Below are 12,531 nucleotides of genomic sequence, written 5' to 3'. Positions count from 1 at the left end.
CCTCTGTCAACTTGATACCCATACTCCTCTCCTGAAGTTACTACGCTTAATCTCCAGATAAAGATAATAGCGCAGTTATAATTTTCCCTAACATGAGAATAGCTATCCTGTATGTGCCCGAAAATGCACTAACATTTCTCCCTGATGGGGAGGTGAAGTCCTGAAATACTGTGATAAGAAGTGTATGTCTTAGGTTACATGGTAAGGGGATAGGAGAGGCGGAGAACAAGATGTTTAACGTATTAAAACGTGTTCACAAACCTCTATAACAAAATAAGAAGGGGGTACTCATGGAGTACCTTCTTTAAGGAGTCAGGGGTGGTCGCAGCTGATGTTTGTAAGTACAGTGGGCCCTTGAATAAACAGGTCTGAACTACGCGGCTCCACTTTTGTAGGGTTTTTTTTTTTTTTTTTGGATTACAGTATTGTAAATGTATTTTATGATTTTCTTAACATTTGGTATTCTCTAGCTTACATTATTGAAAGAATACAGAATATAATACAACATAGAAAATATGTGAATCACCTGTGTTCTAGGTGAGGCTTCCTGTCAGCCGTAGATTATGAGCAGTTAAGCATTTGGAGAGTCAAAAGTTAAACTCAGATTTGTGAGTGTGTGAGGGGTCAGGGCCTCTAAGCCCGCATTGTTCAGGGGTCTGTTCCTCCTGCGCACGCTCCCCATTTCCTCAGCCTTGAGCAGACACTTCAGCTGGCTGTGGTTTGTACGCCCACTGGGCTGAAAGTAAAACCGTACTTGGTAGCATATTTGGCTATGTTACATTGTCTTACTACAATTTTATTTCTAAAATACAAATAAAATAGATGCATACTCAAGAATTTGGGAAATATAAATGAGGTAAAGGGGTAATCAACATTTGTCTTGCTACCAATTAAAAATCCACTGTTAATATTTTTCACCTATTGTAGTTGTAACGTGTTACCTAAATGTTCTCTTCTGCCTTTTTCTAAAGCCTAAACTTAATGCTCATTTAAAATGTGCATTTAAAATGCTATTTACCTCCTCCTCTTTTGGAACGTTTGGTTATTTTCAATTTTCAGTATATAATTCTTTGAATTCTTTCAGTGCAGTGTAGTATTTCCATGTTTGAGATGAGTGATTTCCCTGAAGTAGAAATGCTGGGTTGAAGAGTTTTTAAAAATTGATTGTATCTAGTTTGGGGCTTGAAGATTTTGAAAGGTCACGGTACACAGTCTTTAACTGCTTTTTGAAAGGGTACAAACTAGCAATAGCCAGTGATAAGCTCTTAATAAAGATTTGTCTAATTTTACAGTGGCAGCTTTTAACAGCATAAGCATATTAAAAAAAGAAAGTGTTTGTGTCACCATGACTGATGTAACTTAGAGTTTTCATTTTCAGGGTTAAACTTTTGTAACTTTAACTTTGAAATTACATAACGTAAAGTTCAGTGAGTAAAATGACTACCCGAGTTGTAGAAAAGCATTTAGGCTGTGCAATATCAACAACAACAAAAATAAACAAGATAAAGGAGTTTTTTGTTTTTTTGTTTTTTTTTTTAAAGATTTTATTTATTTATGTATTAGAGAGCGAGAGAGAGGGAAACAGCATGAGAGGGGAGAAGGTCAGAGGGAGAAGCACGCTCGCCGCTGTGCTGGGAGCCCGATGTGGGACTCGATCCCAGGACTCCAGGATCATGACCTGAGCCGAAGACAGTCGCTTAACCACCTGAGCCACCCAGGCGCCCAAGATAAAGGAGTTTTTAGAAAAATACCAGAAAATATAAACTGAAAATCCACTGGCCTTACTCCTACTTCTAAACCAGCTTTTGAAGTAGCTTCTGAAGAATGGAATTGTATAATTATGCAAGTCTTCATTTAGCCTAGAGTGTGAGCATTTGAGCCTGTGTGTCTGATGGTGGTACCATAAGGCCCCTGGATCTCACTCTCAAGAGAACAGCGCTAAGGATTTGATTGCCGTGTGAACCTCAAGAAGTTAATAAGTACATTAGAAGAACAAACACGGTAGGATTCAGTGTAAATGAAGTCTCAGGTGCAGAACAACATGGTTTTAGGGATTTCTGAAAGTGTAAAGCAGGCCATGTAAATTCTTTTTGATGTTAACTTCTTAGGGGAGAGTCAGAAGTTGCACAGTAAATTTAAATTGCATTTGTAATGTTTGTTTCTTCACGTGAGTGGTGGACATCAGGGTGGCTCTGACAAAATTTGGTGTCACCGGTGTGTAGGCTGTGGTTTTATTTGAATAGGGTGAGTCTCTGGAGAAGTTCAAGTGTTAACTAGCTTTAGATAAGATGAACTTCCATTTATACTTCTGTTACATTGGACTGTAAGCCCAGCCCCATTTACAAAGTAGTAGGTCATAAATGACTTTCCTAGGAATTATTTTGTGAAGGGCAGCGTTTACTGTGGAATGTTGGCATGAAGTTGCAACACCAGCAGGCTGGGGGTTGACTTGCCAGCAGTTAGCAGTTCTAACCTAGTACCCTCTGTGACCCTTGGATTGGCTCCTCTGGGGCCAGTGGGGCCATGTCTGCGCACTGGGCTTGCACGTAGGCCTTCCTCCTTCCTCTGGCACCTTCTCCTTTCTAGAGCTTTCAGGAGGGCATCAGTAACCAGTGACTCTGAATGTGTCCTTCAGGCCCATCTTCCTGCACGTAGCATTAGATAAAGCAGACCAGCCGATTTTCGCTGAGAACAGCTCAGAGAGGCCAAGACTGTGCCCGCGCTCTTTACTTGGCCCTATTTTGAGCTTCTTAGCCTTGCCTAGCCATCTGCTCTCAACTCACGGGTCCTCCGTGTGTCTGCGGATCATGGCAGAGTTCACCATGAAGGTCACGTGTGTCTGTGCACTTGAGTTGTGTCGTGAACTCCCCTGCTTTGGTCACTCTTGCCCGGTTGTACCGAATACACCATCCTGGTTCTGTAGTTTGTTTCTCTGGCATGTGCATTTTTTTCTTACCATTCATCAGGATTCCTTGAGCTTCTCTATTTCCCTGGGGAAAAAAAATAACACTGATTAATTCACAGAACCGCAGTGTATTTTTAAAAAGTTTGTATAATTGCTCTGTTTTTAGTAAGTGCCCCATTGACTGATAACAAAATATCAGGGCTAATCTTATTTTTATTTTCAGGAGCATTTGGTATGTCTAATAGGAATACTATGGCTATCTGTGTCAGTAATTTTCTGTTAAAATAGAGCATGTTGTTAATGTCTGCCAATTAACATTTATTCAGATTTGACCTTGACTAATCCTTTCTAATTTTTTTTTGCTTATAGAAAAGTAAAGGGAATTCTTAAACCCTATGGCCCAGGATCAACAGCTATTAAATTTTGCCTCACTCGTCACACCATTCTCTATGTTATGCAAATAAATGTTAGAATAATCCATTTTTGTTTTTATTTTTTATTTTTTTAAGATTTTTTATTTATTTATTTGAGAGAGAGAATGAGATAGAGCATGAGAGGGAGGAGGGTCAGAGGGAGAAGCAGACTCCCTGCCGAGCAGGGAGCCCGATGCGGGACTCGATCCAGGGACTCCAGGATCATGACCTGAGCCGAAGGCAGTTGCTTAACCAACTGAGCCACCCAGGCGCCCTTGTTTTTATTTCTTTCTTTTTTTTTTTTTTTTTTTTTTTTTTTAAGATTTTATTTATTTGACAGAGCACAAGCAGAGGGAGAGAGAGGGAGAAGCAGGCTTCCCGCCGAGCAAGGAGCCCGATGCGGGGCTCGATCCCAGAACCCTGGGACCATGACCTGAGCCGAAGGCAGCTGCTTAACTGACTGAGCCACCCAGGCGCCCTTGTTTTTATTTCTTAATTACATTGGGGAAGGTAGCCCAGGCTCCCTGGCGCACAGTTACCTGAGTGTGAAGCCCCCTTAGTCTTCCCAGTGGTGGCAGCAGGGACAGTGCCTGCTCCTGGGACTCCGAGGCCATATTAAAACAGCTCTCTAAGAGCGCCGGGGTGGCTCAGTCAGTTAAGTGACTGCCATCAGCTCCGGTCCTGATGCTGGGCTCCCTGCTCAGCGAGGAGTGTGCCGCTCCCTCTGCCCCTCCTGCCACTCAGTGCACGCGGGCACACTCCCTCTCAAAAGGACTCCCTACGAGACTCTTAACTCCAGGGAACAAACTGAGGGTTGCTGGGGGGGGGGGGGGGGGGGGGGGGGGGGGTGGGGGAGGGGATAACAGGGTGATGGGCATTAAGGAGGGCAGAGGATGTGATGAGCACTGAGTTACACGAAAGTGATGACTCACTAAATTCTGCCTCTGAAACTAATAGTACAGTGTATATGTGCTAACTTGAATGTAAATAAGATCTTGACAGGAAAAAGAAAAAAAAAAACCCCCGGCTCCCTGTCTGAGTTTGAAGCGCACATGAGTGATCTTGAATTTTATGTTTGTGACATAGAACGATTGTGTCAACAGTCTGGTTATTTATTCCTTAATGTATTCTAGCTGTAGTTAAATTAGGTGAGTAAGTAAAGTTGCTGGTCATTACATGAACTTTGGTTGCTCTGTAGATAAGCTTTGTTAAAACTTCTTGATAAGTTTTTTCTTCTGATGGAATAGTGTGTTATAAGGTGTTAACGTGTTTTCCCTTCATCGCAGCTCTCCCGTGAAAAAAATAAGCTCCAATAAAGACTTTACAAACTACATTTGTTTGTTTTTAGAAGACCCATTTGAGGACTTTTTTGGGAGTCGAAGAGGCCCCCGTGGAAGCAGGAACCGAGGCACAGGGTCGTTTTTCTCTGCCTTCAGTGGATTTCCGTCCTTTGGAGGAGGGTTTTCTTCTTTTGACACAGGTATTAAATCCTTAGATTTAATGTCCAGTCTGTGAACAGACATCAGTGCTGATCAGCAGTCTCAGTTAGCAGTTTGAAGAGTGTATATTCCTTTGGGTTGGAATAGCTTTGTAGATTTGCCAGTAGTTTCATGTGTGGAAAATCTGTACTTAGTAACCTATATTTTCCCCCCTAATCTTCCCAAGAATGTTTTACTTGAAAATCCATTTCTAATCTTACTATTAAAGGTCAACATTTAATGAAATTACTGGTTAAAAGGAGTTACTTGATTTGGGGTAAATAATTGTGGAAAAAACCCACTTGTAGACGATCTCCCTGAATCCTTTTTTGTCAGACCTCCTTGGCAGCTTTAAAAAAAAAACAGTAGATAGTATTCTAGGAGGGTCCAGGTTGATGGGATCGGAAGGTGGGGTGGAACACTGTGTGCGAGTGCCCGTGGCCACGCAGAGTGCACGAGAGGGTGCGATCGTGTGTGACTGCCCTGCCCCACAGCAGCCAGTGGGCTGTGTACAAGCAGCTCATCTGGGTCCTGATCCTCCGGGTGTGAGTTTGAGCCCCATGTTGGGTGTAGAGATTACGTTAAAAAAAAAAAAAATGTAAAAAAGCAGGGGGGCAGTTCATTAACCAGAGTATTATGCATGTGGCATGATATAATTACGTATTTTACCTGAAGAATTAGGGTCTTTTCTTGGAAGTTCATATAGTTCCTCTTAACAGAGGAGCTCTTGTTTTTTTCTGATTCTCTGATTATTTCAAATGCTACGTGGTAGGAATTGGCGGTTCTTGTTATGAAGGCTGCCCGCAGCATACAGCTCCGCGTTCTTCCCTTGGAGTACTGTGCTAGTGCCGTGGGGGGAAACGGTGGGTTTGCTGACCCTTGGCTGCAGAGGGCGACTGCAGACGGCCTGTCTACAGCAGCCCGTTGTTAGGGACTGCACAGTGTGCTGCAGGAGCATTGCTCAGGCTTAAGGGAGAGTCAAAGAAAGCTGACTTAATACATCAACAAAATAGTACTTCATTTAAGAAATGGTGGCTAATGTGTCGGGAGGGGGGTGTGTGGATGCAGACCTTACTTCTAGGAGCCTCGTAAAGAGTCATGTTTAGGGCGTATGGATTTGTTCTAATGTGAATATTTTCAAAGTGGGACGAGTAGTAATAAGCTCTTGAAACAAGCAAACCAGTCCCAGTATCAGAGGTTGCTTTGCTTTCGTGTAACTTGTGGAAATCAGGGATCTTAGTGTCTGTAGTGTGATTGCCGTAATGGAGAATGTTGTCCGCAAGTGAATTAGGCAGAGCCATACTTTTTCAGTAAGTGTTTGCAGTATTCTTTCTAAAATTCTTGAGCTTTTTAATAATTCAGAGTGTCACCCCTTCGTGGTCACATTGCAAGGAGAAGGTAAGCAGGTTGGGTTCGGCGTTCTGTGCCGGTGAACGTTCTGCTCCTGCCGCACGGCGATGCCTGTTGCTGTCCCGCTCCTCTGTGGTGTGCGGGCCCGGCTGGCCGCCTGTTGCCAGGCTGAGCTGCCAGTGGGCTCAGAGGGGGGCAGGAAATAGGATGCAACAAGGAGGGGCTCTCCTGCTCCCCAGCCTCCAGGGGAGCACGCGCCCTCCTTCCTCCTCCCCGTGGTTCCGGGGCCGCTCTGCTCAGGCACCACTCTCCTGGTTTGATCTGTTCCTTCGTGGTTTTCCTGTTACTCATACTTGGGTTACATTAGTACTGACACATTGCTCCCTAATCTTCCTGTTTTCCCACAGGATTTACTTCCTTCCCGTCACCAGGTCACGGCCTCACTTCGTTCTCTTCCACGGCATTTGCTGGTAGTGGGATGGGCAACTTCAAATCTATATCAACTTCTACTAAAATGGTTAATGGCAGAAAAATCACTACAAAGAGGTACGGTGGCTGTTTATACCTTTTAAATAAGTAGGTGTGCTGTTTGGTGGGTGCCACGTGTCCTTTGCGGTGCGAGCGTGCACACGCACACGCACCCTCCGAGTGTAGTGTGTAGGGTGTATGTTAAATCTGGCAGCGGCGGGATCTTAATGTCTGAATTAGAGCTTTCCCATTTGAACTGCTGCTTAATACTTCTGTAGCAGAAGTGATCTTTATGTAGAGCGACACTTAAAATGTGTAATAACATAGTAACGCCTGGAAACCTCGGTTAGCGCTGCTAGAACAGGACCACCGTGAACAGTACGTGTTCACCTGCGCAGTGTTGAGCTGTGCAGTGTTTGAGACGCAGCTCTTACCCGTCAGAAGAAATGTATTTTAAGAAAGAATTATTGTCAGGTTGCTTTCACCTGTGTTTTTGGCCCTCAAGATCAGTGATTTCATATATGCGAGTGGGAATTACGCTTTCTTACAATAGGCAGGTACATTCACATGTATTGACTTTAAAAAAAGGTTTGAAATGCATTTTATCTTTCAGAATTGTGGAGAATGGTGAAGAAAGAGTGGAAGTGGAAGAGAACGGCCAGTTAAAGTCCTTAACGATAAATGGTAAGGAGCAGCTGCTGCGCTTGGATAACAAGTAACAACGCACGCGTGTGGCAGGCGCGTTAGCTGTAACGGGCACCGTTGAGGACTGACAGGAACGCTTTTTTTTGAAGATTTCAAACGAACTCAACTTTCAGTATAACTGTACCTAATCTAAAGTATTTATACACAGCTCGTCGGAGCCCTATTTGTCATAGACTTTTGAGTTTATTGTGGGGACCACATAATAGGACCATTGTTTGGGGGTTTTTTGTTTTTGTTTTTTTTGTTTTGTTTCGTTTTTGTTTTTGTTTTTTGTCTTTAAAATTGTTGTAAATCTCTGTATGCACTTTGCTTTTTTATTAAACGTAATCCAAGGTGGCCGTGACTCTTTCGTACACTAACACCAGCACGGATCTGCTTTTCCATTGTGTTTGAAACGTGAGCCAAGTAGAGTCAGCCTGCTGTGAAGTTAACATTGCCAGGATGAATCTTCCACAAAAATAATTTCAAGTTTTTTTCAGTATTTAGTAGTGAGAGATATTAATGCATTAATGGTAATACATTTCTCGTTTAATAATTGAGGATGTTTTTCTAGTTGTGCATGAATGCTGGCAACTTAGTAAGATTTGACAATTGTTTAAATATGTAATGTTAAGCTTAGGTTTAAAAAAGTAAAGCTGGTAAACTGGGTCTTTGTCATTTGCTTAAAAAAAAAATAATAAATGCGAATGTGTTTGGTGCATTCTTTCCTGAGTGGGGCCTGTAGCCTTCTTGTGTCTGTGTATGATTTTGTACCTGGGCTTCCAGTGTCCCTTCATTCTTGTTGAGTTCTGTTCCTCAAGGTGGACGCCGGTATTGAGTGACCTGTATTCCTTTTTCTCAGTATATTTGGAGGGTTGGTGTCTATTTTCCTATTTGTGTTACATAATGATGAGCAATTTATTGAAGCTTCTCCTATGGTAACATTTTTATGGGGAAGGAAGAAATAGCTATACGACTTTCTCATTCTTTACAAGTAGGTTCTAGTTTTCTTTCTTTTTTTTTTTTTTTTTAAGATTTTATTTATTTATTTGAGAGAGAGAGAATGAGAGACAGAGAGCATGAGAGGGAGGAGGGTCAGAGGGAGAAGCAGACTCCCTGCCGAGCAGGGAGCCCGATGTGGGACTCGATCCTGGGACTCCAGGACCATGACCTGAGCCGAAGGCAGTCGCTTAACCAACTGAGCCACCCAGGCGCCCCATGGTTCTAGTTTTCTAGGGTACGTTTGATGCCGCTCATTTAAAGATGTGATATGCATGGCAAAGTCATGGGGTGACATAGGTGTGAACAAAAATAAAGCTCTTTTTTTGTTTTTCGACGTGTAAAATCACGTTGAAGATCCAGTCACCAGTGACTAGAATTCCAGCCAGAGGGATGTTAAACTGGACGTGGCTTGCATTTGAACAACCCCACTCAGCTTTGTTTTGGGTAAGCATAGGGTCCTGCCAGAAAGACAGGAGGACCTAGGGTGGTTCCTTCATGACAGACAAATTTCTGTCTGTGCAGGCCCAGTTAGAAGGCATGTGGAAATTGCCCAGGTACCATAGAGTCTTTACAGAATCAAATGTTTTTGTTGGAAACAAAGAATATTGTAGAAAATTTCATAGAAACTAAAAACAGTGCAGAATGCAGTGTAAGTTCTTGAAGACAGTTGAACTAAGGGAAGCTGGGAAACGTGCTGTCCTAGCCCTCCAGGCCTATGGAGCAGAGAAGCCTATTGTAGGTTCACAAACCAAAATTCTGATACTAGAAAGCCCACTTTGTTTAGGCCGTTAGGATAGATGATTTCTCTGTCATTGAGAAACTGCAGTTGATAACCTGGAACTGAACAGACGTAGACTTTACAGTTGTCATTAAAGGTGGGTGGGATGAACCCTCCCGATAGAGCAGGTTGATGCTCCCGTAGGGGAGCAAGAAGTCCTGTCTACTCCCTTAGTTAGAGCTTCCTGGGAGGCATTGCACTAGACCTGTGGTCTCCCGTTTGGGATCCTTCTAGGGGGGAGTTGAGACTGTCGGGTGCACGTCCCGCTGTGAACTCTTCCTTTACAAGGCAGGATAGAGGCAGAGGTTTCTGACTTCAGAGAGTCCTGCTGAAATTTCTTGGTGGGGAGCATCCCCGTCAAATGTTCTTCACTGGCATTGGGGGAACGTGGCCTTCGTTCTGCACTTGTGTTGTTGATAGGAACGTTCATTTTACAAATTTGTCTGGGGCGGGGGGGCGCGTGTTAAGGAGTCCCTTTTACCCGGAGCCGTGAGGCATCTTCCCAGCTCTGGCAGCATCGCTCCCATGAGGAATGACGTGCGAGAAGAGCTCATAGTGGACATTGCAGGCTCTGGTCATTTGTTGGTCCCTACGCTTTTCTGTGATTCTGTAGGCTCGGATGCCTTGTGGAAACAGCGGGGCGCCTGCCCCGACGGGCCCACGTCCCGTGTGCACCGTCTGTCACTCGCTGCGTGTCCTGTCTGCCACGTGCTGCATGTCTCTGTTCAGGGGCAGAAATCCTTACAGTCCTTGAAGAAGACGGGACAGCACATGCTTGGGATGTCAGGCTGCTCTTTTCCCTGCATCCCTGTGGTCCCTCAGTTGGTCTGATTGAGTTCGATGGATTTTGCTTCCTTTACAGCTCCAGAGGCTCCAGATGCGAGTTTGGAAACTCAGTAACTTTATAATGAAGACGATGACGATGTTCGTGGCTGCACGAATGGCGATTTGTCCTTCCTCTCTTTTCTTTGAAGTTCTTTCAAGGGCAAATTGTAGAGATTTGTAGAGTTAGCTTTAGATTTCCTGAAGTTACTCTTAGAATCTGTGTACCTAGTCTGCTGAAGTCTGTTCCTTACAGAATGGCCAAGCTCGGGGAGATGGCACCTTTCTAGTCAGTGGTCATTTCTGTTTATTATCTTGTAAAGGTTTAAAATTTCTCCTTGATGACCTACCTCCTAGCTATCACTACCCTCTTCAGGGACTGCTCTTCTCATTTTTCTTTGAAGCGCTACATAATTAGTTTGAAATTTTATTTTCAGAGAATCGAATAGTAGTTTATAATCGGTCTTCCTGTCTTTGCTGTTGGATTTCCGTAGTGGCGGAAGTTAACCATCAGCCTGTTCAGTAACAGGATGGAGGTAGTAGTAACCATTTCTGGAGGTTTTCAAGCCCAAAGTTGCCTAGTAAATTGGAACAGTTGATGCTGTGTGGTCAAGAGGGGTTGACTTTTATGACCCAATGGCTTATATTTAAAAAAAAAAAAAAATTCTGATACCACCTCAGGTGTTTTTGTGGTCAGTACTTGTGCATCGGGTGGTTAAATGATGCAAGTCCTTCAAGAAACGTTGACTTCCATTTTTCTTCTCCATCCGCATTTCCTGTGTCCTTACAGCATGTAATGCATCCGCTTTGATTTTTAGGTATTTCTCCCAATCTGGTCATATGGGTGACTTTCTGTTCTTGCTTCATCCGCTGTGAGAATGCTATTCTGTACTCCTTGAGCTGTAGTGAGTTGCATTAATTGGATGTAGACCTTGGTTCTTAGTATGATTAACAGTTGGGACTGCGATAGGCCAGATAACTTTTGGCTATATTAGTTTCTACATCTTGACATTTGAGAGGGTCAAGGGAGGGGAAGTTATAACAGCTCTTAACCATATCAGTCAGAAATGTAGAAGTCACGGAGATCCAGAGACCAGGATTTCCAGAGACCAGGACTCGGTGGGACTTTGGAGTCTCACTTGTTAGGGAGAACTGGACGTGGGCATCAAGAGGCCCATCAGCTTGCTGTTTGCCCTCAGGTGGCAAATACTTTCCTCTTGCCTTTGTTGTCAGGCACTCTCACACTACCTGGGTGGATGAATCATTTACTGGGGACTGTCGGTCCTTTTCCTCGTATCTGAGCATTCAGAAAACTGAGGACCTGTTCTGGAGTGCAAGTGTGACAAGAGTAGAGGCCCTTTGGGGGGGCACCACTCACTGAGCTGGTGCTCGAGGAGTAAGCCCAGCATGGCGGTGACTGTCCCTCTCCATTCCTCCTCGTTCACCTGGGAAAGCATCGTCCCCTGCTCCTTCATGCCAAGTAATGACCAGGTGTGGCTTGGGATGGCTTGAGGGTGCATCTTGGTTTACAACACTTCTTTGCTCTTTGGACCCCTGACTAGTAAATGTTCAGTTTCATAGTCTTGTAAACTGCAGTTTATTACATACGGGATTGATGTGTGTCAGGAAAGCGTGTCTCGTCATCATGCCCTTCTCCCCACCCCACCCTCCTCTTATGCTCACCGCTAGGGACTGCATCCTGATACTGCAAGCATTCCACACATGGGTAGTAGATAAACAGAGAACACAGGCCTTTCTTAGCAAGTGGCAGGGAGCCTCGCCGAAGAACCGTGGAACTGGAGATGATGTTGCAGAAGTCGGATTGGCTCCTTTCTGCTGATGCTTTGGGAAAACCACCTTACTCTGGTGTGACCTTCTGCCCTGTGCGTGGACTGAGTGCACAAGCTGGTACAGTGGGGGTGGGTGGATCGTAGCATGTTGGTTAAACTTCAGTCTTTTCGAGATGCAGCCCGACACACTGGTGGGAACGGTGGCCTGAGCAGAAGCATGGTTCCTGGCGCTGTCCCTCCATCCCCGCACACGCACGCGGTGAAATTGCAGTTGTGTGGAGTCTGAAGCCTGTGGGAGGCTTGTTTCTCAGGCATTTCCTGCATTTTGTTTCTTTCATAATAGAGTTAGATTGTTTTTGAGTATTAGTACACCAACATTCCTGTTTGTATATAATTCTTAATGTATGTGCCAAGTCATGTGGTTATGTTTCTTTCCTAAACAGTTTGTTTATTTATTTATTTATTTTTATTTGACAGAGACACAGCGAGAGAGGGAACACAAGCAGGGGGGGAACACAAGCAGGGGGAGTGGGAGAAGGAGAAGCAGGCTTCCTGCGGAGCAGGGAGCCTGATGTGGGGCTCGATCCCAGGACCCTGGGACCATGACCTGAGCCGAAAGCAGACGCTTAACGACTGAGCCACCCAGGCGCCCCACAGTTTCAGGGGTAGAATTTAGTGATTCATCAGTCTTCTATAATACCCAGTGCTTCATGCCCATCACCCAGCCACCCCATCCCCCTACCCCCTTCCCCGTCAGCAACCCTCAGTTTGTTCCTGAGAGTTAAGACTCTCTTACGGTTTGTCTCCTCTGTTTTTGTCTGTCTTTTCCTTCCCCTCCCCT

General features: G+C 44.4%; 1 protein-coding gene across 2 annotated transcripts in view; it reads left to right on the top strand.

Moving 5' to 3' along the window:
• DNAJB6 (DnaJ heat shock protein family (Hsp40) member B6) overlaps positions 1-12,531 on the top strand; it is a 68,454-nt gene that overhangs the window by 37,532 nt on the left and 18,391 nt on the right. The window contains exons 6-8 of one of the 2 annotated variants that reach the window (XM_032394299.1): positions 4,670-4,798; positions 6,554-6,692; positions 7,228-7,298. In XM_032394299.1, coding sequence (XP_032250190.1) covers positions 4,670-4,798; positions 6,554-6,692; positions 7,228-7,298 — 339 coding nt within the window. Of the gene's footprint in view, positions 1-4,666; positions 4,799-6,553; positions 6,693-7,227; positions 7,299-12,531 lie in introns of both variants that reach the window. The other variant, XM_032394298.1, reaches the window with a different exon arrangement.

This window comes from Phoca vitulina, unplaced genomic scaffold, assembly GCF_004348235.1.
Source record: "Phoca vitulina isolate PV1807 unplaced genomic scaffold, GSC_HSeal_1.0 scaffold80, whole genome shotgun sequence".
Classification (NCBI taxonomy): Eukaryota; Metazoa; Chordata; class Mammalia; order Carnivora; family Phocidae; genus Phoca; species Phoca vitulina.
The sequence above is the reverse complement of the archived record's forward strand: the minus strand, read 5'-3'. Positions and strand labels throughout refer to the sequence as shown.